Raw genomic sequence first — 25,501 nt, forward strand, 5'->3', positions numbered from 1 at the left:
GAGAAGATCGATTTCCGAATACCCTTGTTGAAGAAGTATGTGGATGATCTTTTCTGTTTATTACCAATCGGTCAAGTAGACAAGTTGATAGAAATTCTAAATACATACAACCACAACATTAAATTCACATACGAAGTAGAGAAGAATCGTTCTCTACCATACTTGGACATCGAAGTAATCCGTACTGACGACAACAAAATTACAACTAGATGGTACCGCAAACCTACGTCCTCTGGCCGACTCCTCAACTTTGAGTCAGCTCATAGCTATAAACAAAAAATCAACAACATTATTGGCATGAGAGACAGAGTACTTGGACTTTCTAGCCCACAAATATTTACAGGCAGACTTGAATAGTTCAAAGTCACTTCTCGTCGACAACTCCTACCCAAAAAAAATTGTCAATAGACTCCTCTACTCCACACCTGCCAACACTGAGAATAATATCAACGAGTATACTGCCGAGGAACAACCCAGCATAGTTTCGACAAAGTTTTTCTCATTTCCAGACTACGGCAATTTGACAGCCAAAATTGTAACTCTACTGAGACGACATAGTACGGAGGATAATATGAAGATCTCCACCAGAGCTCCTACAAGACTGGACCAGATCGTTTTCACAAAACTTAAGGACAGGACTCAGGATACCGACATGTCAAACATGTCAAACATGTGTACAAAGTGGGTTGCTCGGGTTGTCAGGGAGTCTACATAGGACAGACATCTCGTAATTTAAAAACTAGACTCAGAGAACACCAGAGAAATTGTGAGGGTGGAAGGACCAACAGTGGATTGTCAGAACACGTACATGACCATGGTCATACTGCAGACTTTCTTAACGCGAATGTAATCTGTAAAGACAAAAACTGGAGCAAGAGAATGTTCTTGGAAGCCTTGGAAGTCCACAACCATAAGGATAATTTAAACCTGGTAACCGATTACTACGGCATCAATAACCTGTATTGTTACTTACTAAAATTGATAAAAGACCACGAAGAGAGAAGAAGAAGAAATGTAATGACGGACCGTCTTTCGGCCTAAGTCAATTGTCATATGTCAGGATGTGGCATCTCCATTAATGTTTTATGTTAATGTTCTACTTTTTAACAATATTCCAACTCTCCCTCGATGTATTTTAGAGGAAAAATTAACTAGATCATTTGTAATAGATGGTAATATCCAAGAGAGACCCAACTTTGCGACAGCCAGCACTGTTGGGTAAAACACCTCACACTATTGCAGTAGGTCCTTTCAGGATTTATTCCCAGAGTACATTGTTTAATGTTGTTACCATTTTAGGACCGTGAAGAAGGCAGAATTATCAGCCGAATGCTAGGTTTATAGACAATAAAGAGGTTTTTAAGATCATTTTGATACATTGACCAACAAACCCGATAAGTTTCTCACTATATTATTATCTTGGTCGATACTTTGTTGGAATGCAAAGAGATCTGTTTGGAAAGCTCTTGAGATTATCTTTGGAAAAAACATTGAATATCGAGAAAGTTTTGTCGTATCCCTTAACTCCGGTTCCTTAAGCTTTTTGCCACTTAGAAGGAACAATATGCAAAAGTGATAAATCCGTTTTACTACACATTCTGGAAAAAGAAGTGGAAAGTCCTGAGCCCGAAGAATGTGACGTGATAGTTTTTGATGGTTTTCACACAATCCATTCTATGACAGAAATTCCGGTGTCTTTTGGAAATATTTCCCAAAAAATCTTACACTCTTTTACTGCAAACGGCGCGAAAATGATCATTATTACATTCGATCGTTACGTTTACCCCTCTATAAAAGACATTGAGCATATATTTCGTGGAAGAGTAGAGGGAAATCGTTTCACTACCTAGACAAAAAAAAGTGTGATATACAAGAATCTTCTATTCATCAGAATAACTTTGGTTCAGGATAATATGTAATTTACTAATCAATAGTAAAGAAAATATCTATTGAATTTGAATTTCCTTGTTTGAAACTTTCTCTCTATATGGTGCATGAAGTACGTAACTTTTCCAATGAAAAAACATACTGCCCTGTTGGCATACGAATTTATTGCATAATAACAAAGAAAATGTATCAGATTTTATACCATTGTGAATGTATGTGGGAATCAAATTTATTTACAAGCTCCAAATTTTTAACCTATAATAGGTATACTTTTATAGATCATATTTCTGTATACCCACGATTTCTCATATGATTCAATTAATCCATATAGAACAGCGTGTGATATCGGTATAAAATATTGATTTCAAATCCTTCAACAACAGCAGCACGACGCCACTGGTGCCCGTTTGATTTACGCGGTGGAAGTCTCTGCATTGTTGCCAGGGCGATATCAAGTGGTTTAGCTGTCCTTGTTTCACTCATGGGAAATAGTTCTACATGTTGGCTTCAACTATACTTGAATTTATGAATGACATGCTGCGTCTGCTCTTTCTTTTGTCTAAGTTTCACTATCAATGGACCTCAGCAGAAGCGCAAATTTCAGAAACGATTTGAAGAATGCTTACTTCAAAGAAGCATTAGTAAGATTTCTGTGTGAACATTGGAATCAGGACCATATGAGTACTTACTTTGGTGATCGAACAGTTTTCGTCAATCACGAGAAATGTTATAAGTTCCAAGTCATTTTGCTGTACTGGATGGTTTTGAATGTCAAAATTTATGGATACAAAACATTGAATGATGTGAATTTAGCTCGTTTGGCAGCATTCATGAAGACTTACCGTATTAAAGATAATGAAACAATTCTCCAAACAAAATGCAATTTTGAAGGATCAGCTTTACCGCCGTGTAAATCTGAATTATATCAGCATTAATTGAGAACTTCATACATTGCACAGATGTGGACTCATGCTTCGCAACAAATAACTAGAATCATGAGACCCACTGATTATGGTTGGCAAGAAGAAGGGAGATACATTTTCAAATGGTTTTATGGAGAACAGTTGCCTGAAATTCAAGATATTACTCAAGATTTAACAGAAAATCCCTCAGGTATACGAACATTTTATTTAACTCATCTATTATCATTTTCATACTAAAAACTCGTATTATTTGCAGATTGTGAGGATAATTCTCTGGGAGACGAAGAGCCATCTGACTATGATGATGAGGATGAAAGTTCCACGGAAGAATCAGATTGATTTAGTACCATATAATTTTTTTGTATAAGCAATAAAGAATTCACGCATTCAATGCAAACAATATTTCAATTTGAAAAAATGGTGATAATCACGTACTATTCAAAAGTTGGATATAGTGATTTATATCACCTTGATATCTATTTATGTAACAAGTACATAAATTAGGTCTTCATGGACGAGTCCAAAAGGCCAATAACTTGGGCAAGTCCATAAAGTCTAATTATGTACGAGTTGCATACAAAGCTTTATGTTCGACTACAATACAGAAATTTCATTTTCTGAAATGGCTTATCACTGAAAAATATTAAGTGTGCTTTTGATTTTCTTACCTTAGTAACCAGCGACCTTAGCAACCTTAGTAAGCACAGTTGTTTACTTCCTTAATTTTGTGACAAACGTCATAATAATCCAACAAATGGAAAGTGCTGGAGAAGAAAGCGTACAAAATTTAGCCGTAAGCGACAAAGAATCTTTCTTACCCACTAAGGCCCGGTACTTTCACGTGCGAATAAATAAATTTATTCGCATTTATTAAGTCTTATTCGTAAGATTAGTAAAAATGCAGTCTTTTCACTTTCAGATAGTGTTATTCATCGAATAAATCTGTCATTGAAACTTAATTAGAAGAGTTTATTTGTCATAGATCGAATGTCGGTACGTCATTATTCGTTGAATAAAATTTATTCGAAGGTGAAAGTACCGGGCCTAAATCTAAAAGTGCTTATGAAAATATGTATGCGGCCTATAACAAGTGGTGTAAAACGAAGGAAATTGCAAAATCAACAGAAGACAGTATTCTGGCTTATTCAATAGTGAATTAAAAGCTCACAAAAGTTCTTCGCTATGGACTACATAGATGAATCAGAAAGTTGCCACCAGAATATTGGGCCAGGAAGTAGTTGATGCTAGCATCAAGAGTATTGCAGATCGACTGTGCTTCCACTTCGAGATCGACTTCCTCAGGCATGCATTTATATGAAAACAAAGAATGTGTTTTTAATATTCACTACCACACTAATGCTTAGAATAGTTATTCATAATTTTGTTGTGAGGTCGAAGTTCAATTCTTCTTCCTTGAATAAAGTGTTATTTGCATCTAGTATATTTACTTGACAGAATGATAGTGACAGTTGAGTCCAATAAATTGGTGTCCAATAAAGTAGTCAATTATGGACACTAAACGAATTCATAAATGAAGTGTTTATGATGCAGTCGAACATAAAATTAATATTTAATAATAATATTTAATAATAATAAATAATATATAAGCTTGTACTTTTTATGTACACTCAATAAATAATCTTCAGCCGGCACGATGCCGGTCGAATATGCGTCAGTCGAACTGCATAAGATGCAGTGCGCCAAAGGAAGCTGGTCACTACCCTTGACTTTAGAAGCCTGACTGACGCAGAATCCACCACTATAAACGTGACTGACGACAATTTTTACGTTCAATTCGATTAAAATACCTAATCATTTTTCAAAATTTCAAGTGAAGATCGATCACTTCATTTTCCGATTTTTCCGACCACTTCAAACGCCTGACTGACGATGTTTCCACCATCGGGAACGTGACTGACCCCCATTTCCACTCATAATCATGCATAATTTACATTATCACAAAGTTTTACGTGGAGATCAATAACTTTTTTTGAGATTTTTCCGGCGAGTCTCACCGCCTCCCACGCCCAGGCCCACCACGGTCGCGCTGATTGACATTTGATTTCGAGTACAGTATTAGTGTAACTCTCTAATTAATCACATTCGAGTTGCAGATAAATCACTGATGAAAAAGTGACGCCACCTCCCGGACTACAATTCATCTTAGATTGGAATCGATGTGAACACCAAGAAATTTTGAGTGCTCCGCCGACGAAATGATGTCATCCAGATTACGTATAACTAGTTCCTGCTTACCACCCCTCAACATGAAATGGACACATTGTGTTTTCTCAATGTTTATTATGAGAGAATTTGAACGACAACAGTCAACAAAGCACTTCACCAACTTACAACACAGTTCCTGTAGGTCATCAAAAGTTGGAGCAGTAACCAACATAGAGGTATCATCAGCAAACAAAAGTATTCATGAACTTGGTTAGCGAAAGTAGATATGAAAAATTATTTGAATTAGCCATCATTTTTCTCAAATAGACAGGTAAGTCGTTAATGAACAGTAGGAAAAGGTGCGACAGAACCTTGTGGGACTCCAAGGTTCAGCTCTCGTTCGTTGACGGTCATCGTTCGACCCTTAAGATAACTTGATAGCCAATTAAGAAACACACCTCTAAAACCCAAATTGTAGCACTTGTCGAGAAGAACTTGAAAAGATAGACTGTCGAATGCCCGCGAAAGGTCAAAAAATAACCCCGCAACGAACTGGCCCTTATCGAGATACTCTTACACAAATTCAACAAAATGAAGTGCTCCTGACTGAGTTGAGCGACCTGATCGAAACCCATGCTGAGAGGTATCAAGTATATGATATTTGTCCAAGTAGTTCTTCTTCTTCTTCTATTTCTCTCTATGACCCGGCTACTTGGCCATGTGTTCAGGCTCAAGTGTCTCCTGATGGGCAAACCCAGAGGATATCTGGACCCTTCTCCACCTCCGGATCTCCACCAAGAAATTTTCTTCTTCCACGCTCGCTTTCTCTTCTGTCAACTTCTGATCCTATGGACTTCTATGGTCTTACTTTTAGGTTATGTTCGGTTTTGTTTTGGTTTATCTTCCAACTCAGCGGTGTTAAATTCCGATATAGGTAAATCTACAGAGGAAAAACACAGGAAAGGGTGTTAGTACATTCAGCTGACTGAGAAAAATCATGCGCTACGATATCTACAAAGCCAAAATCATGCCTGCAATCCACAATTCAAAGCGCACTACAATCTAATATGAGATGATGAAATAAAAGCTACAATTGTGTTAATGGTAGTTTCTTTCAGGTTTGAATCTAACAAGCAATCATAAATCGTTAGTGGAGCGACCTTGCACTCTTTTACTAATGTGGAGTACAAGGTTTGACAATTAACAGTATTATTCGAACATCCGAAGAAGATGTGATCCAAATCTCCCTGTTCTCCACACTCACAATTGTTGTTATCCAATACCTTTATTCGATATAAATGCTCTGGGGAACAACAAAGACCCGATCTTAATCTATTTATAGTTGTGATGGCTTTCCTTGGTAGACGAAGACACTCTGCAAACCATGGTTTTGGAGTAATTTTATTTTTCGTTCTCAAATGGGCATATCTTCTACCCTTTTGCCGGCTGACATCGTGCCATTCGTTTTCCCACTCTCTCCATATCTTCATTTTGTTTGTTGGCCAGTGTTCACGCGGGTGTGCCCTAATCCTTTGTGTCTGAAGTGGACCATTAGCACCTATTTTGGCAAGCGAGTCTGCCCGTTCGTTTCCAACAATATTGGTGTGTCCAGGTATCCATATTAATTTGGTCGAATAATTCCTACATTGTATATCATGTATCAGTGCTCTGATCTTCAACACAAAAGGGTTGACATCCGCACTGAGAGACCACGAAGCTATGGATTGCAAAGAAGACATGGAGTCTGTAAGAATCACCGATGATTTTATTTCCTGCGAAAATATGTACTGAAGAGCCCTGTATATGGCAACAATCTCAGTCGTGCACACAGAAATATACTTTGGCAAACCCTCCGACATCGAGTACCCGACCGTAGACGAGAAAACTCCAATACCTACCCCTCCCTGAGCATTCTTGGATGCATCCGTAAAACATTCCAAACAACCCTCAAACTTTTCACGAAATCTTTGTTGGAACAAGGGTTCATTGTTTACATGTTCTTTTCTTAGGCCCATGGTGTCATACCATATAGGGTTGTGATGAACCTGTATTGAATACTTAAAACAATGCAGAATTGGGGAAGAGTCTATATCTGGGAGAAGCTCCAGCACCTCCTTGGTGGCCTGGACAAATGCAGGGATTGGCCTATTGTTCCAAAATCCTTTAAATCTGATTAGTTGTTGTAATAAGTTCATCATCCCCGGGTTCTGAACATAACATAGTCTGCTGATAAATTTAAATGCCAGCCATCTCCTCCTATATTTCAGGGGAGGCTCTCCACTTTCCGCCAACATTACATTAATTGGGGTAGAACGCATATATCCCAAAGCTATACGTAGAGACTGATACTGGACCCTGTCAAGTTGGTTATACAAAGATTGGGCGCATCTTCCCACAAATATTGTGGCGTAATCCAGATGGGGGCGAATAAGTGACTCGTATACATTTAACAGTAGTGTAGGGTGGGACCCCCACCAAACCCTTGTCAACCTCCTCAGCAAGTTTATTCCCCTCATAGCTCTACCACATATGTTCTCCACGTGCATTCTCCATTTAAGTTTATTGTCCAAATGGCATCCCAGATACTTGACACTGTTACACCAGGGGACTTAGGTGTCAAAAATTTGGATCCTTGGCAGTTGTGGGAGTGTTGCGCCTTTATGGAATGCCAGTACTTTTTGGATTTTGAGGGGGATAGTTGTAATCCTCTATCATTCATCCAACTAGACACATTATCCAAGGTTCCGTTGACCCTTTCGCATATCCTCTGCAAATCCCATCCTGCCGATATTACACAAAAATCATCTGCAAACTGTACTATTAATGTATCTTCCTCAGCACACTCAGCAACCGAAGCAGTATAAATATTAAACAACAATGGGCTCAGTGATGAACCTTGTTCCAAACCAGTTGTTAAAAAATCGAGGGTGTTATGATTATTAATTAAAGAGTAGTGGACTGTATTAAAAGATAATTGAGTTGGAGATGGTATAAAAACATTTATTAAGTATCATTCACAACCATAAAATGAATATGTCACCTGCATGAAGCTAATACAGTAAAAAGCAACTAATATTAACAACATCTATAAACTCCAGAGAGACAATATCCAATTAAAAACAAGAGATGGTCCAGAGCAGTTCAAATGAGAAGTCACTTGATGTCAGACTTAGACGTTGAGAAGTTCAATAAATTCAATATCAACACAACGGTTACACAGTGATAGGGCAATCAATTGAAAATTGATTGCGAGAGCCTCCTTTTTCTATCAGAAAACGCGAAGGTTAGAATACTGAATTTTAAAGAGAAGACGCGAGAGTACAGAGAAATAGGCCCGAGGTGAAACTGCAATGTCTAAGTCTGATCATCAACGAGAAATCGATACATTAAATTTGAGTTGATCAATAATGTTAATGTAAGTATGAGCAGAACAAGAGTAGCACAAGTTAAATGAGAAGCACAGAATTAATGAATTTGAGAAGCACTAGAATATTAAAAATAATATGAAAAGGGCAATAAATTCTAATTAAATGAGAAGTTCGATAATAATTAATTAAATGAAAAGAACAATCATAATCAATATGAGAAGAACATAGTATAATTCATATACATTGAGATGATCTTGAAGAGTGCAAAAATTTATCAATGAATTCAGCATTTACAGAGACGAACTGCTTACAAGTAAGCACGATTAGAACGTTCATCAGAAAAATAGAAGAAACAATTGATAAATTAAGAGAAGTCATGAGAGTACTGAGTTGAATAAATCTCTAATCGTAGATTTTGAGATGTGCTGAAGGCTGAGAAAACCAACATGCATGTTGAGTCCGATGAATGAATATAGAAGAGAAACAATGAGAGTACATATTATAGAGTAGACCATACCAAGTGAGTAGACATGAGTGTTCGAGCAGACTTTCCAGGGTGGAGCCTAGGTCGAGGTGTATCGAGCATTATCACTGATCGCTTAACGAAACTTGAGGTGTTCATATCCTGATCTGAAGAAAACAGCTACATCCAGGGTCCACCCTGGAGAAGATGAGGATTCATTCATCTGAAACTCAACAACAGTAATTAGTCATATGTATAAGAGGTGATCATACGAGTTGTTATAAAAATGATAAAACTGATTCTAATAATAAAGAGTGTTACGAGAAGACAGGAAATCAGATATCAATTTTATAGAGATGAACTTGAGAAGTTTCAATCCTGGTGCTACATACCCATTTTCATGTGAGAAGATCTAGAGAGGTCTGAAAATCTATATAAATTATGAAATATAATAAAATATATAGGTCTGAGACGACAATGGTTCGAGTTGAGTTGAGTAGACATTTCAATTGAGCAGTGCTCGCAAGGATTCGGAATCTATTTCAAGATTCTACAATCTCTTGCACGTGGACTTATTTCAGCAGAGTGAAATTATCATGAAAATGGAGTAATTAATAATTTTGAGTAGTCTGAGTGTACTTTACCTTATGAGAAGAACAATTTAGCACCAGGATTGTGCGAGAAGACTTAAAAATTGAGAACAACTAAAAGAGGTGAACTTAAATTGAGGTGTTACAAATCACCATTGATAGCAGCGCGAAGTTAATTCAACGGAGCTAACAAAGAGAATCTTAAGAAAAATATGTAAATGTGTGGTTTTTCACTCCTGAAAAACACTGAAAGTGGGGCCGCTGCGTCGTTCAACCAGCGCACCGCCGAATCGGGGTACCATACGTGGCCACTGGAGCTGGTCAGGAGCGTAGACTGAAGAGAGGTCCGAGGGGGGCTTCGCTCAATTTTTAACACCAGTGTTGGCTTCTCCTGGGCCGATTGGTTCTCCAGAGTGAGGATCCAGGACAAAAACGTCGCTACCCGTGAGCATATTCTGAACTATGGACACCAAATCAAATGGAACCCTCAACTTCAGGAGATCCTGTAACAGCACCTCAACCAGAACCCTATCATAAGCTCTGCTTATATCCAAAAAGGCAATCACTACAAACTTATTAAAGGAGATTCCAAGATATATCTGCGATATCACATAACACAGACAGTCCTGAACTGACCTACCCTTACGAAAACCAAACATCAGACTGTCATCTCTCAACGAACTCTCGAAGATATGTTCTATTCTAACCTTGATTATAAATTCTAGGGTCTTGAGCAGACATGAAGACAATGCAATGGGGCGATAGCTCTCTGCTTCATTAGGGTTTATCCCCGTTTTACAAATTGGAATGATCAAGGTGCTTTTTAATGATTTGGGGATACTGGGGTTAATCAATAATGAATTGAACAGTTCTATTATTTTTAATTTCATTGACATGGGTAGATTTTTCAACATGCTGTATGTCACACCATCTATTCCAGGAGCCGTGTCTTTCTTTTTCAAATGAAGGATATTCGTGAATTCGTAGTAGGTGAACGGTGGACTAACAATTAGATTATTCTGTATAGTAGAAGGGCTTTCTATTACAGCAGGTGTTATCATTGATAAAATTTCCTCTCCACATGATCTTTTAGAAAGACATTTAGGGCGAGGAAATATCGAATTCTGAAATCTTTTAATAGTATTCCACATATCCTTTGCATTTTTGTGATGTAGTGTCTCGCAGAAATTCCTGAAACTTTCCTTTTCTGCCTGGCGAATTAAGTATCTAGTTTTGGCCCCTAGTTTTTTTGTTAGTATATAATTCTCCTTAGTTGGCTGATGATAGAAATCTTTAAATGCCCTGCGTCTCTCCTCAATGGCCTGTGAAATTGTATCGTTCCACCATGGTGCTTTCGGGACTCCTGTTCTAGATTGGCATCTTCTGGGGATAGTAATTGAAGCAACTCTCTGAATGGAGGTAACCACCTCCTCCAGAGATCTAATTTCTCTAGTTTCATTTAGGTCAAATGAGGTGTTGTATGCAAGCCAGTCAGCTCGTGCACAATTAAATCTAGGGAATGGGAATGTACTACGACGAGGCCTCCTACTGTTCCTGGGATCCACTTCAATGGTTAAATATATTGGAAAATGATCCAAATAATTACCGTCGTAAATAACAGACCATGTTGCACTCCTGGCAACCTCATGTGACACCAATGTCAAATCTGGAGCGCTTTTGTTCTGACCAGGAGGGGTGTGTCGTGTTCTGGATCCATCATTCAACAAAATTAGGTCTTTTGATTCTATTAGGTCTTCTATTAGCTTGCCTTTTGTATTGAGGGTGCCTGACCCCCACATGGGATTTTGGGCATTAAAATCACCCAACAATATGAAGGGAGGTCTAATATGTTCAATAATTTTTTCCAAATGTTCTTTCTCTCTTTCTCTCCAAGTAGTTCATCATTCTATTGAACACAATTCGATCAAAAACTTTAGAAAAAACAGTAAGGATAGAAATTGGTCTGTAGTTTGCTATATCATATATGTATATGCAGATTTATTTTTGTAAATGAGAATAACTACAGCCCTTTTGAGGAGGTGAGGAAAAACGCCACAGCTTATAGAAAGATTGATCAGGTGGGCCAAATGTGGAGCAATATCCACACTCATCAGCTTCAAGTACGAGAAGAAATAGAATCAACTCCACTACTCATTTTGCTCTCAAGTGAATTTATAGTGTCCAATACTTCACACTCTAGAAGAGGATGGGAAAAAAATTTGAATTGAGTATTCTGGATTGGGTACCAGAGATAGAAGATAAATTATTGTAATAGGAGTTGAGTTTTCTCTCAGTTATGGTAGAAAAATAATCAACGAAGAACGTCGCAACATCTTCAGCCTCAGTGTACAAAACATTATCAACCAGAAGCTCAATAGATCGAATTACTCTGTTAGCTCTTCCAGTCATAGCATTTACCAAACTCCAAATAGTTTTGTTTTTGTTATCGGAATTTTATATGAGTTGGTTATTATATCTTATTTTAGTATTCCTAATCAGTGTGCTGTAAGATTTTTTTCGCTTGCTTATATAAATTGAAGGTTGATTGGCATGACAAATTTTTAAGTAACCAATATAGGTTCTCGAGCTCTTGCTTGGCTGAAATAATCTCCGCATTAATCCACTTTTTATAGTTGTTTTTGGAAAAGTTCCTACATACAGTTACGGCCGTTTTCAATAATTTATCCAAGATAAGGGATAGATCGCTATCTCCAGTTTGTCTGCCTATCTGTCCTTGTAGTAATCTATCTATGGTTTGCATTACACAATTATGGTTTGACGTTATCTATCTCAAGGCAAGGATAGATAGGAAACCATTCAGCTCAGACCACAGAACACTCATATAAGACCTCACATCATTAATTCATTTCTAGCGTTTGAGATATTGGAGTGTGTTGGAAACTAGAAAGTCTAAATATTTGATGAAAGTTTAATCGTGTGTGTATGACTACATACCCGTATGCACCGTTTCATCAAACGGGCTTAATTCCTTAATGTCTTTTTTCCCATAGAGATTCTATGCTTAAACGTCGTTCAATGAAAGGTGCATACGGCACATAGACATATAGACATGGACTAAGATGTCTAAAAATATGGTGTATGCACTCGTCAATTTTTGAATGGAATGACATTAGACTAAATCGAAAATAAGAGATTCGTTTCGTGGCGGCGCCACCATGTTCTATCCTTGTTCTATGAAAGAAAATCTAATGATACTCTCTTGCTTTATTTTGTTCTGCGTTTATATCGATCATAGATTACAGTCATCTCTGTGTTCCTGATCCATCAAAGAATCAGCTGTTAACGAATATTTGTGATTTACACTTGTATTTTCGTTGTAAAAACGAATCTGCAGATATTTCAACACTATAGAAGGATTCGAAGGAGTACTTCTATTTTTCTTCAAGATAATTTTTGTTTGACAAATTGTATTCGTGAGGAAGGCAATTCAATATGATTTCAATAAAACACAGTTGATTGGCGAAATATTCAATATATTCAGTTGACTGAAACGCAATTTTCACTATACTTGTGAAGAATATTTGAAGAACAGACTCGAACAGATTAACATATTTCTGTCTCTTAATACATGCTCACAATTCACATTACGTATTTTCAATACAGTTCCTTTATTGCTTAAATATTGCTAAAGTTGCCATAAAACTCTTAGCTCTATCCGTGCCGAATGTTCATCTGATTTGGCTCTGCCTCAATTTCCAACAACAAAGGGTGATAGTCCAACAACACCGAATTCTTAGTTGTAGTTCTCGATTGTCCATACAGAAAACTGAACGACATGTTCAATGAATGAATATTGTACGACCTTTCTCGAAAGTGATACATTTCCACACACCTATAATCGCTTATAAATACAGCACATTCGCAAGTCGTAGGAATGCATTCAAATTATTTTCAAATATCATTTGACAACTGTCAATTCCTAAACGGCGCTACCAACAGTGGGAAAAACGAAACTTATCTCTTATTTTCGAAGCGGGAAAAACAAAATCTAATCAGTGCATACACCATGTTTTTAGACATCTTAACATGGACTGTGCGTTCCCTTTCTATCTATGCATGAAATACGGTCAAAAAAAGTGACAGAGAGAAACGCACGTCGGGAATGCAGTTGTCTCTTTCTAGAATTTTGATTGGTCTACACTCACCTTTATGTGAACAAAAAAGAGACAGGTAAATTCCCGACCATCATTTCTCTCTTTCTATAAAAAAACCAATTTCATGCTGACATTGCTCAGTCCATATCTCTATGTCTATGATACGGCAATAAATATATCACAATAGTTGGTGGAGATTCTGAACCACGCAATACTTGAAGATGAATTCCTCAAGGGTAAGTAACATTACTCTGTGAATGAAGCAATTTTCAGGAAGTTTTGCTCTAGATTATTTGCGAAAAGGAGATATATAGATATAGAATATATAGCCAATCTTTCATAGCAAAACGATATAAAGTCGCGAAATGAATCATTTATCAATATTTTGATGTTTGCTGAATAGGTACGTGGAAATAATTAAATTGATTTTCAAGAATGTATGAACATTTTGAAAAATATGATATGTTAGTTTGCTTCATTGAGTGTGGCCAAAATGCAGATTCTGCATTAGAACTCTATTTCAATCGTTACCCTGAAAGAAGACAACCGAATCCGCAGATTTTCCGAAGAATAATAGAAAACTTAAAAAACTATGGAACCTCGACCTAAGAAATATGTCAAAGAGAATCGAGAAGAATCAGAGGTGAACGTGTTAGGGGAGGTTGTGCAAAATCCTTCCGTATCCATAAACCAAATTTCAGAAAACACTAACATATCCCGAAGTAGAATTCAAAGAATTTTAAAAACATTAAATTCAGGCCCTAAAAAATACGGATGGTACATCGCTTATATCCTGATGATTAACAGCGGAGTAAGCAGTTTTGCGAATGGTTTTCTGAAAAATGTGATTAGACTGACGTTTCCTCGAAAATTTATTTGGACAGGCGAGGATTAATAGTGATGGGTATATTCAATAGATATAATGAACACTTGGTCAGACCAAAATGAAAATATTTCTAGACAAATAAACAGGCAAGGACAATTTGGGTTCGATGTTTGGCTTGCAATTGTGGACGGAAGATTTCTGGGACCAAAAATATATGAAGAAAATTTGGATATGCAGGCTTATTTGAATATCATAGAGAATTTTGTTGAGGAGTATATTGACAATATTCCTCTGAGTAAATCGAGGTTGCTTTTTTTTCAGCAGGATGGCACACCTGCTCATAATTTGCAACGAAGTAAAATAAAATTGAATACTTTATTCGGGAATCAGTGGATGGGAACGCATAGTCCCATTGCCTGGCCGGCAAGATCACCAGATCTCAATCCTTTGGATTTTTTTTGAATGGGGATATATTAATAATAAAATTTTCGAGGCTCCAGTCGTAAATAGGACTGATTTAGAGCATAGAGTCAGGAACTCCATTGGAGACATATTCCGCCTGGTTCAGTTCAATACGGTGAATTCTGTTAGAAAAAGATGACTGTAACATGTTTATTTTGTGGTTTATGATTTCATAGAATTCTATCGACTAATGTATTGAAGTATTCGTTCGATGTCTGATCATAAAAAAATGTATGAGATACTCAACAGTTAGTGATTATTTCACTTTTTATATATATATATATATATATAAAAAGTGAAATAATCACTAATATATATATATATATATATATATATATATATATATAAAAAGTGAAATAATCACTAATATATATATATATATATATATATATATATAAGAATGGAAATCAATTCAATTTCTCACTTCAAGAAATAGACGATTTGATGTCTTCAATCTGAAAGATTTATTATCTTTAGTTGGAAATATAACAAATAAGCTCTGATAACTCTTAAGAATAACTTACTAACCTGAAAGAAATCAAAAACAATGCTATTCCTTTAGGTTTTCAATGAACAATATTTGAAATATGAATTGACATGAATTAATAATTGACAAATCAAGGCATTCTCTAAGTTGAAATTAAATAAAACATAGAAAGGAAAATAGAAAGTTGTCTTTTAAAGAAAATGACACTGTTCATTTTTACATCCCCCCACACAAAGTATGCAACAACCACTATATGTTGGCGTTGTCATATGGGAGCAACTTTGTTACATGAAAATAATTATTGTCCTTTTTTCTATTTCCAATGTCTATCTCGTAGATAGTGCCGGAAATTTTCTTCACTATTGGAAAAGGTCCTATTCTTATTTCCTCAAGTTTTTTTCTATTCAATTTAGATTTATTTTCAACATAAACATAATCTCCAATTTTAAAATCATAATCTTTCCTGTTCTTGTCGACAAGTTTTTTATTGTATTCATGATAACGTAAAGAATTTTTAAATGCTATTTCCTTATCTTTTGGTAAATTACTCTTTTCTATAAGTTCTTCAGGAGCAATGGGATCAGTTTTTCCATAAAGTAAATATTCTGGGCTATATCCAGTTACAGAATGGTCCGTCCTATTGTATTCTTCAATACATTCATCTGCTATTTTCGTCCAAGCTCTAGTTTTCTTCTCATTTTGTTTGCATCTTATTCTGTTCACTAATGTCTGATTTAGCCGTTCATTCAAACCATTTGAAAAAGGACAATCTACTGCTGTAAAAATCAACTGTATATTCAAATTTTTCATGTGCTGTCTGAATTTTTCCGAATTTATTCCTGGGTATTGATCTGTTAATAATGTTTTGATTGGTCGTTTATCTTGAATTTTATTAATTAATGTGATGAAGTCTTCGGTTGTTTGGTGTTTGGAAGTACTCGCAAATGCATATCGAGTAAAATGGTCAACTAGGAGATGAAGGTATCTTTTTGAAGAGCGATTTCCAGCAAAGCCTCCAATTGTGTCCAGTGACATTATCTCAAAGGGTTCTTTTGCTGGGCCCAGCTGTGAAAGAAGTCCATACTTTTGACCTACTCTCGTTTTATTTTTACAACAGATGTCACATGATCCACAAATTTCTCTCGCCAGCGAATCCATATTTTGAATGTAATAAAACTTTCTAATTTTTGTATTTATCTTACTAGCACAAATGTGGCCATAATGATTGTGCAATTTTCTGATTAAATCTTTTCCAAAATCATTCGATAAAATTATTTTTTTGCTATTTTTCTGCAATTTGTAAAATATTTCTTTCTGTACATTAGTTCTTTTCATATTATTTATCATTGAGAGATTATTCTGTTGATCGTTTTTGATTTCATTTAATGCCACCAAATTAACTGTTATTAAACATTCGTCCATATTCTCCGTTTCCTCCAGAACTGGGTTTCTAGAAAGACAATCTGCTTCTACATTTTGTTTTCCTGGTTCATATCTAATTTCAAAATCAAATTGTGATAAATAATTCATCATGTCACCCAACTCTTCATCTGGTCTTGTGCGAAATTCTTTTCCTTCTAATGGCTTATGATCAGTAATAACAACGAATTTTTTTTCCATTAGCCAATATTTCCAAAATTTTATTGCCTCCTTAATTGCCAGACATTCTAGAAATATTGCTTTTTTATTCTTCTGATATTTATTCAATTTTTTGGAAAAATAGGCTACGGGTTTCATTTCACCATTAATCTGTTTTTGTTTAAGAACAGCTCCTACTCCTTGAATACTGGCATCAGTATATATAGTCGTATAGGCATTTGGGTCGAAAATTGCAAGAACTGGTTCAGAACAAAGGATGTCCTTAACCTTAATGAAAGCTTTCTGACAATCCAATGACCAATTGAATTTTACATCTTTCCTCAGTAAATTATGCAACGGTTCTAATAATCTAGCGGAATCTTTTATATATTTGTGATAAAAATTAACTTTGCCCAAGAATTGCCTTATCTTCTTCCGATTATCTGGTGGAGAAAAATTTCTTATGGAAATCAAATTGTCATTTATGGGTCGTACTGTGTTATTTCCAACAATATGTCCTAAATATTTGACTTCTTCTTTAGCAAAATTGCATTTGATAAATTTAAGTCTGAATCCTTCTTCACATATTGCTTTCAAGAGTTCCTCCAAATGTTCTATATGTTGTTCAAATGTTGAAGAAAATATCAGAATATCATCTATATAATTTTGGCAGAATGAATTCAAGTTATATTTCCTGATAATATTATTCAAAATACGTTGAAATATCGCTGGGGATGTTTTAAGTCCAAAAGGTAAACATTTCCATTGCCAGTGACCATTTTGCGTCACAAAAGCAGTCTTATATCTATCTTTGATACGAACAGGAATCGACCAAAAGGCAGAATTTACATCTAATGTAGTAAAAAACTTTGCATTACGGGTTTTCGCTAAAATTTCATCGATCAATGGGAAAGGCTGTGGTTCGGGAACAATCAATTTATTGAGTTCACGGAAATCGACACACAATCTTGTCTTAGATCCCTCATCTCTTTTATATGCCAACGTGACTGGTGCTGCAAAAGGTGAGGAAGATTCTTCAATCAGATTCGCCTTCAACAATTTTCCTATTTGAAATTCTATCTCTTTTTGATCCTCCATTGAACATCTGTATGGCTTTTTAGCTACAAATTTGTGTTCTAAAAGTTTTATATGTGCTTCATTATTCTGCACCAAACCAATATCAAATTTGTGTTTTGCAAAAATATTATCATATTTATTTATTAACATTTCAATTTTATTCCTCTGATTTGTTGTCAAATGTTCTAATTTCGCTTCGAAAAGTTCTGTAGGTATACCTTCATTGAAGTTGATATTGTAATAATTGTTATTATCATTATTATTATAGAAAGAATCGATCTTTCTCTCTTCATTCATCTCTAATCTTTGATAAATTTTTAAATCAAAATCTTGTTTCAATTGAAAATTGAAAATAGAATCTAATCCGAGTAGAATATCATACTCGAAATTTTTATCATTAATTACAAAAAACTCAACTTCTTTTTCAATATCATTGATTCTCATTTTTGTAGTTATTTTTCCTGAAAAATTTGCCCTGCCATTGACTGTTTTGAATGTGTTCCTATCCTCTCGAATGTGTAGACATAACTCATCTGCCACTTTCGAATTCAGAAGAGTGACATTTGAGCCTGAATCATAAATTCCACATAATTCATTTTCATTTACGAACACTTTCAATTTGATCAATGGCAACAAAACTAGTTTTTTTGATCGGAAATGGCCTCATTTAATTCATCCTGTACCCCAACATTGTTCACCGTTCTTATGCTACCGGATACGTTCTCTTGTTTAAAATTAAATCTCCTATTCTTTAGCCGACATAGAGCTTCTGGATGGAATCTCCCTGGGAAACCATTTTTATCACAAATTGAACATGGTTCCTTCTTATCTGCTTTTGTTAGTGAAGGAAGTTGTTCGGCCGATTTGTTCATTTTGCCATTTTTGGTATTTCGAGCATTTTCATATTTTGTTGAACCTTCTAACTTTCGTAACTCACCTAATAATTTCTCAAAAGTTGTTACATTTGATCGATCAATTCTATCTTGTAAAAAATTTGGCAAACTTGTCACAATTAAGTCAATTAATATGTCAGTTGGAAAATTATTTCGGAGATTCAACAACAAATTTTCTTTCCTGAAAGCGTAGTCAACTAAACTTCCTCCTATGTACCTAAATGAATATGCCTCTCTATGCTTATGCCAACTTGTTTCACAAAAACTATCTAAGCAGTTATTTTTCCATATTTGAAAATCAGTTTCCAAACCTAATATAATTAATTTAGAATCAAACCATTCTTTCGCTATCCCATCCAGAAACAAACGTAAAATCAAAATTTTGTCCATATCTTCTTCCACTCCACAACGCATGCATTCCGACTCAAATTTCTTCAACCATAAAGTCACGGAAACATTCTTCCCATCAAAATTATTCAGCACAAAATTGTCCTTTATCTTCTTGAAATCCTTTTTATTCTCCTTGGTCTTGCCTGAGGACAGTTCTGTTGTATTTCGTGATTCTGCTAGTTCTCCTCCAAATTCTGTTTTCACGTATGCAGGTGAATAAGTCATTTGTAAATACTCATCCCTAAACATCACATCTTCTTCGGCATCAAAATATATTCCTTTCAATTCCGGAGTCAATGAAATAACACACGTACGAAATGAACCTCTTGTTTTCATTGATTTCAAGATATTTTTCACCTTCGGTAGAGCAAAAAGTTCATGATGGTCATGTGGATTCTGTTTGTCTTCTGGAATCTCATAATATGTTTCCGTTCCTGTAGTCTGAATCCATTTGAACTTGAATATATTTTTCTTCGCTTTAGTATTTGATGTTTCAAAAGCTATGCAAATTTTCATGGATGTGGTCATTATAGCTCGAAATCCCAGTGCAGTCCTTCGAATATCAACCAGATAGCTTAAGTTTTTGATTTATAAGAATGGAAATCAATTCAATTTCTCACTTCAAGAAATAGACGATTTGATGTCTTCAATCTGAAAGATTTATTATCTTTAGTTGGAAATATAACAAATAAGCTCTGATAACTCTTAAGAATAACTTACTAACCTGAAAGAAATCAAAAACAATGCTATTCCTTTAGGTTTTCAATGAACAATATTTGAAATATGAATTGACATGAATTAATAATTGACAAATCAAGGCATTCTCTAAGTTGAAATTAAATAAAACATAGAAAGGAAAATAGAAAGTTGTCTTTTAAAGAAAATGACACTTTTCATTTTTACATATATATATATATATATATAAAAAGTGAAATAATCACTAATATATATATATATATATATATATATATATATATATATATATATATATGTTAGCAAATGTTAATTTGCTTAAAATATACTGATAATGTCCGACGACGAATGTCGAAGGAAGAATAAGAGTATAGAACCTATGCTCTGTGAACTCTGTGCTCCAATGTTACCTGCTCTCTCTTCGCACAGGCCGAGCACACTATTACTTGAACTATCTTGTCGGGCGATACGCTTTGTACCTGACCCTTTGTTAGAGCACCTCCACGTGCTAGATAACCGGCCGCCATCTTACTTTGTGAATAAAAAGTATCAACCACGTGTTTTATTAATTCTAACATCAGAAGTGCGATTAAATTTCTTCTTTCGAGAAAAGAAATTGAGGATCCTATTTTGTGAGTGAAAATCGTTTGTGTTTTGTGAGAATCTACAAGAATAAGAAAAACTGGACCAGCAAAATCTCAACAAAGCTCCCGAAGAAAGTGAAGCCATTTCGGTAATGCGGATAATGGAGAACCAGGCCCAACTTCAAATGAAGATGATGGAGTTGCTATCCAACATGTTTAGTTTAAGGAACGACACCGACCACGTGGTGACCGCATAATTATCGTTAGCCCAGTTTGACCCCGACGATACATCCTTTTCAACCAAGGAGTGGATTGAGGAAGTTGATCAAATTAAATTCGAAACAGGTACGTCTGATACTGTTGTAGTATTAAAAGCTGGGCAAGACCTGAACGGCCGTGCAGCCAAAATCTATCAAAATTGGAAACCCATTGTTAGAAATTGGTCAACATTTTCTAGGAATTTAGAGATAGCGTTCCCTGAAAAAGGAACTCCGGCCACGAGGCTTAAAGCTAGCATGTTGATAAGTAGTGCAAATTTTAGTTCGTTAGTAGAGTATGCTCATGCCAAGTTGAATTCGATCAGGAAAGTTTGTGAAAAGTTTCCGTGGGAAATTGTGTTGAGCTTGATAGCACATGATATCACTAATGTAGAAGTTAAGAATAGATTATTAGTGCAAGAATCTAAGAATGAAATGCAGCAGCTGAAATTGCCTTCTTCATAGGATTCCGACGCTCCATATTAGTCTCAGATAATAGTAGAAAACTAGAAAAATGAAACAGCTACTGAAAACAGAATCAGACAAAACCTTTCATGGGAATTGTAGGAACTGTGGAAAATTTAGGCATAGAAAGTTAGATTATTGTAAAGAAACGTTCTTTTAATTCTAATCCAGAAAATTCCAGTCTTGAATGTAATTTCTGTGATAGAAAGGGACATACTGAAGATTTTTATTTTGTTAAGAAAAAGAGAGAAACAAGTTCAGTTAAACTTTAGTTACCCAGTGTTCGTAACAATCGATTAGCACATTAGATTAGAATCTAGACTTGTCAGGATTGGACGAGCGATTAGTAAAGTATTCAATAAATCGAATGTTGTCAAATAACAAAAATATCAAGCATGTCGACTAACTTAGTCGAAACATACCTAGTGAAAATAAGATACTGGCGCTTTGTTATGTTTCAGGAAAATCAAAACCAATTGCAAAAGTTTGATCTGTTTTGTACGTGAATTCTTATGAAGATTTACACAAGACAAGCGCTCTCAAAAATGTAAAATGTTCCCGTTGAGCAATCCAGGAGTATAGTATAACGCTGGCAGGTCTCGAACATCAGGTTAGGTTACCGATTGATGTTAATCAGAAAATTTCCATGAAGGTGACATCTATCGAATGAAGAAAAACTGAAGCCAACATTTATTGGACCCTTCGAAGTGCAAGCAGTCCTACCAAACGATCTATATGCCTTGAGAAGAGTAGGAGTGCAGAATAGAACCAATGAGATCTTGGCCTAAAAAAAGCAAATAGTGATGAGTGAGTGCTAGTTTCAATGATGCGTCATGATGAAGTGAAATATTCTCATGTCCATCAGATTTTATGTTCTATACTGTTCCTTATGAGATTCTTATTGTTATGTTATGATCCATTGTATTGTCTCATGTTCATTTTATGTTGAATGTTTTCCAAAGCACTTGAAATTCCATGATAAGTTTTCGGTACTTTAAATACGAAGATGTAAAATTGACAAGTAAGGCCCAGACGGGATGTCGCTAGTGAGGCTAACTCTGTGCAATTGAGAAGTAAGGTCCGGACGGGAGTCCCTAGTTGAGGCTAACCTCTGTGCAATTTCACAGTTGTGATATTGACAAGTAAGGCCTAGACGGGAGGTCGCTAGTGAGGCTAACTTCTGTGCAATTGACAAGTAAGGTCCGGACGGGAGTCCCTAGTAGAGGCTAACATCTGCGTAATTTTACAGTAGTGATATTGACAAGTAAGGCCCAGACGGGATGTCGCTAGTGAGGCTAACTCTGTGCAATTGACAAGTAAGGTCCGGACGGGAGTCCCTAGTTCAGGCTAACCTCTGTTCAATTTCACAGTTGTGATATTGACAAGTAAGGCCTAGACGGGAGGTCGCTAGTGAGGCTAACTTCTGTGCAATTGACAAGTAAGGCCCGGACGGGAGTCCCTAGTAGAGGCTAACTTATGTGCAATGTCAGAAACCTAATTTAACAGTTTATATGTTGTAAATGACAATTTTATCAACTTTTGAAATTCCAAGTGTTTTGCTGACCTGATCTGTAAACAGTAAGCGGTGGTGGTTTTTTTCTCGCTTGGCTCTTTTTTCCACCTATAATAATGCCGCAGCGCGAGCCAGCGCATCAAACAGAGCCATGTACACAAAGATTCAACTGTTTTATGTTTACAAGCACCCTTTAACAATGTTGTTTGATATTAAGATATTGTTTATGCCTAGTAAGTGAAACGAGGACGTTTCAGTGGTCAGTATGGCCGTGTTAGCAAATGTTAATTTGACCCCCCTTAAAATATACTGATAATGTCCGACGACGAATGTCGAAGGAAGAATAAGAGTATAGAACCTATGCTCTGTGAACTCTGTGCTCCAATGTTACCTGCTCTCTCTTCGCACAGGCCGAGCACACTATTACTTGAACTATCTTGTCGGGCGATACGCTTTGTACCTGACCCTTTGTTAGAGCACCTCCACGTGCTAGATAACCGACCGCCATCTTACTTTGTGAATAAAAAGTATCAACCACGTGTTTTATTAATTCTAACATATATGTTTTTGAAAAGATAATTTTTTTTCGAATACTATAAAATCAAAAAAATAATGCATTCGTATTTGAAATAACGAAGTTGTTTTTTTTCCACCCTTAGTACAAAAGATAAAAATAAATTGAATACAGTGTCTGATTCTTTGTGAAAAAGTGCCTGTAGAAAGATTAATTCGTTTTCAGATATTTTCGAAAATGAAAAAGTTATGGCACATTTTCGAAATCGATGAAATATTAAAATTTAGTTATATCTTCTAAACAAATGAAGATATCGTGAAACGGATTTCACTAATGGACTTTTCTCGAAAATCGAGCCCAGGACTCCTCTCAACGTTTTTGCCTATCTAGTCTAAAAGTACCAGAAACAGCCAATATCAAGCAATTTGGGATACCCTGTACAGTGTGACGAAACCAGTGACATTTCAAATCATTGCCAAATGGTAGTGGTGTTCAGATATTTACATAAAGGCAGTGTGGTTGAACGATTTTGGTGCTTTTTAAGAGTTTTAGATAAGACTCCTACAGGTTTAACAAACTGTATAAAAACCGAATTAGATTTATTATTGAATAACGAACTGGAAAAGTTAATTGCACAGACCTATGATGGTGCAAATGTGATTAGTGGCAAAACTGGAGGGGTTCAATCAAAATCAAAGAAACCTATCAAAAAACTCATTTTGTGCACTGCTACGCCCACCAATTAAATTTAATTATGCAGAAAGTAACGAGCCAAAATACAAAAGTAAAAATTTTTTTTGCAACGCTCACTAGGATTCCTAGTTTCTTTTCTAGTTCAACTCACATATGCGATATTTTAGAAAAAATTGTGAAAATAAAAATGCCAAGGGAAGCACTAACACGTTGGAACTATAATATACGAACTGTGAATACGATTTTTGAAAATCGTGAAAAATTGATAGAGTGTTTTGGCGAATTAAAAGATAAATGTGACAAAACTATTACTTGCAAAGAGGCAAGCGGTATTAAAACAGCCCACGAAGATCCCAACTTTGTGTTTTGGTTAACATTATTTCACAAAGTTCTTCCGCATGTAGATACTCTGTTTAATCAGTTCCAGAACAGAAACAAGGATAGTGTGCAACTTCTGAAAGATACCTATGGAAGTTTTTGAAAAATCAATTTTATTAATTAGGGAGACTACAGATGAAATACAAAAAAAAATGTTGAAGATGAGCATGGTGACAATAAAAAACGAAGGAAGATTAATCCGGAGTAAAGTAATGCTGTTATTGCAAAAGAAGTTTGTGACACTAATTTTCCAATCGAAAGAACGATTATCTTATAAGAGGTCACTTAGAAGCTGCATCTCTATTGAAGTCTGGATACTTTTCAACGTATTCGAAAAATAATAAAATAGAAGAATGATCACGCCTAAACAGGGAGGCAATGAATACGATAATAAGGATAAATTCAGATGCATACCACCCGCCGATATGAATATCAACAAGTGCTACGATCTGAATTGAACTAGATAATTTGCCATCATGAAGGCCCCAAATGGAGTACGCTCCATCGAAGAAAAGCAGATGCTGACCATGGTTGCGGTCTCATTTGACCTCATCAGAGCAACATAACATTTTTTACGATGGAGAACGTTTGGAATTGATGGAACTTTATTCAATATTGGCACTATACATTTACCCAGAGCGTCACCCAATATTTATTTATTTATTCATTAAAATTATAACTAGGATTGAGGTAAAACCTAGAAATCCAAAAAATATAAATCTACAATTCTGTAACAAACAATCGTGAGAGAAGAATTCTAACTTATAAAACAACACAAAATCAGAGCAAAATGCGCATTTCATCTAACCTGTTTTTGAAGGCGTTCACCGAGGCAGCCTCCACAACTGTAGTCGGCAGACGATTCCATTGATTGAACACTCTGTTGAAAAGGATCCTATGTCTAATCGATGTTTTGAATGGTTCCTTCTGTAGCTTGAAGCGATGACCTCTCAAATTATTAGTGTTAAGGCGATACATGTTTTCGAGTTCCTCTCCAAAGTGGCCATGTACAGCACGAAATGTGAAACTGAGATCACCCCTGGCCCGACGCTCTGCAAAACTGGACCGACCAAATATAAGGAGGCGATCCTCATAGGACGGTCGCTGATAGGAGTATGGCAGGCGTGTGGTCCAACGTTGAACGGATTCCAGTAAATTTTCATCGTATTTGGTCGACGG

The 25,501-nt window shown here is 35.8% G+C and overlaps 2 protein-coding genes across 2 annotated transcripts; both read right to left on the bottom strand.

The window, feature by feature from the left end:
* Positions 1-6,031: 6,031 nt before the first annotated feature.
* On the bottom strand, positions 6,032-7,522 carry LOC123307071. The gene has a single exon (XM_044889274.1). The coding sequence runs from the start codon at positions 7,520-7,522 to the stop codon at positions 6,032-6,034; it is 1,491 nt and encodes a 496-aa protein (XP_044745209.1).
* A 10,755-nt stretch (positions 7,523-18,277) lies between these two features.
* On the bottom strand, positions 18,278-20,105 carry LOC123308445. Its single transcript, XM_044891093.1, has 2 exons — positions 19,950-20,105; positions 18,278-19,876 (listed from the first exon to the last, which is right to left on the bottom strand). Exon 2 carries the CDS (start codon positions 19,751-19,753, stop codon positions 18,581-18,583), a length of 1,173 nt encoding a protein of 390 aa, XP_044747028.1. The 5' UTR covers positions 19,754-19,876; positions 19,950-20,105; the 3' UTR covers positions 18,278-18,580.
* Positions 20,106-25,501: the final 5,396 nt, after the last annotated feature.

Source organism: Coccinella septempunctata, chromosome 2 (genome assembly GCF_907165205.1).
Source record: "Coccinella septempunctata chromosome 2, icCocSept1.1, whole genome shotgun sequence".
Lineage (NCBI taxonomy): Eukaryota > Metazoa > Arthropoda > Insecta > Coleoptera > Coccinellidae > Coccinella > Coccinella septempunctata.

Excerpts from the sequence above, each read along its gene's own strand:
- LOC123307071 (XM_044889274.1), bottom strand. The coding sequence starts at position 7,522 with ATGCACGTGGAGAACATATGTGGTAGAGCTATGAGGGGAATAAACTTG.
- LOC123308445 (XM_044891093.1), bottom strand. The coding sequence starts at position 19,753 with ATGACCACATCCATGAAAATTTGCATAGCTTTTGAAACATCAAATACT.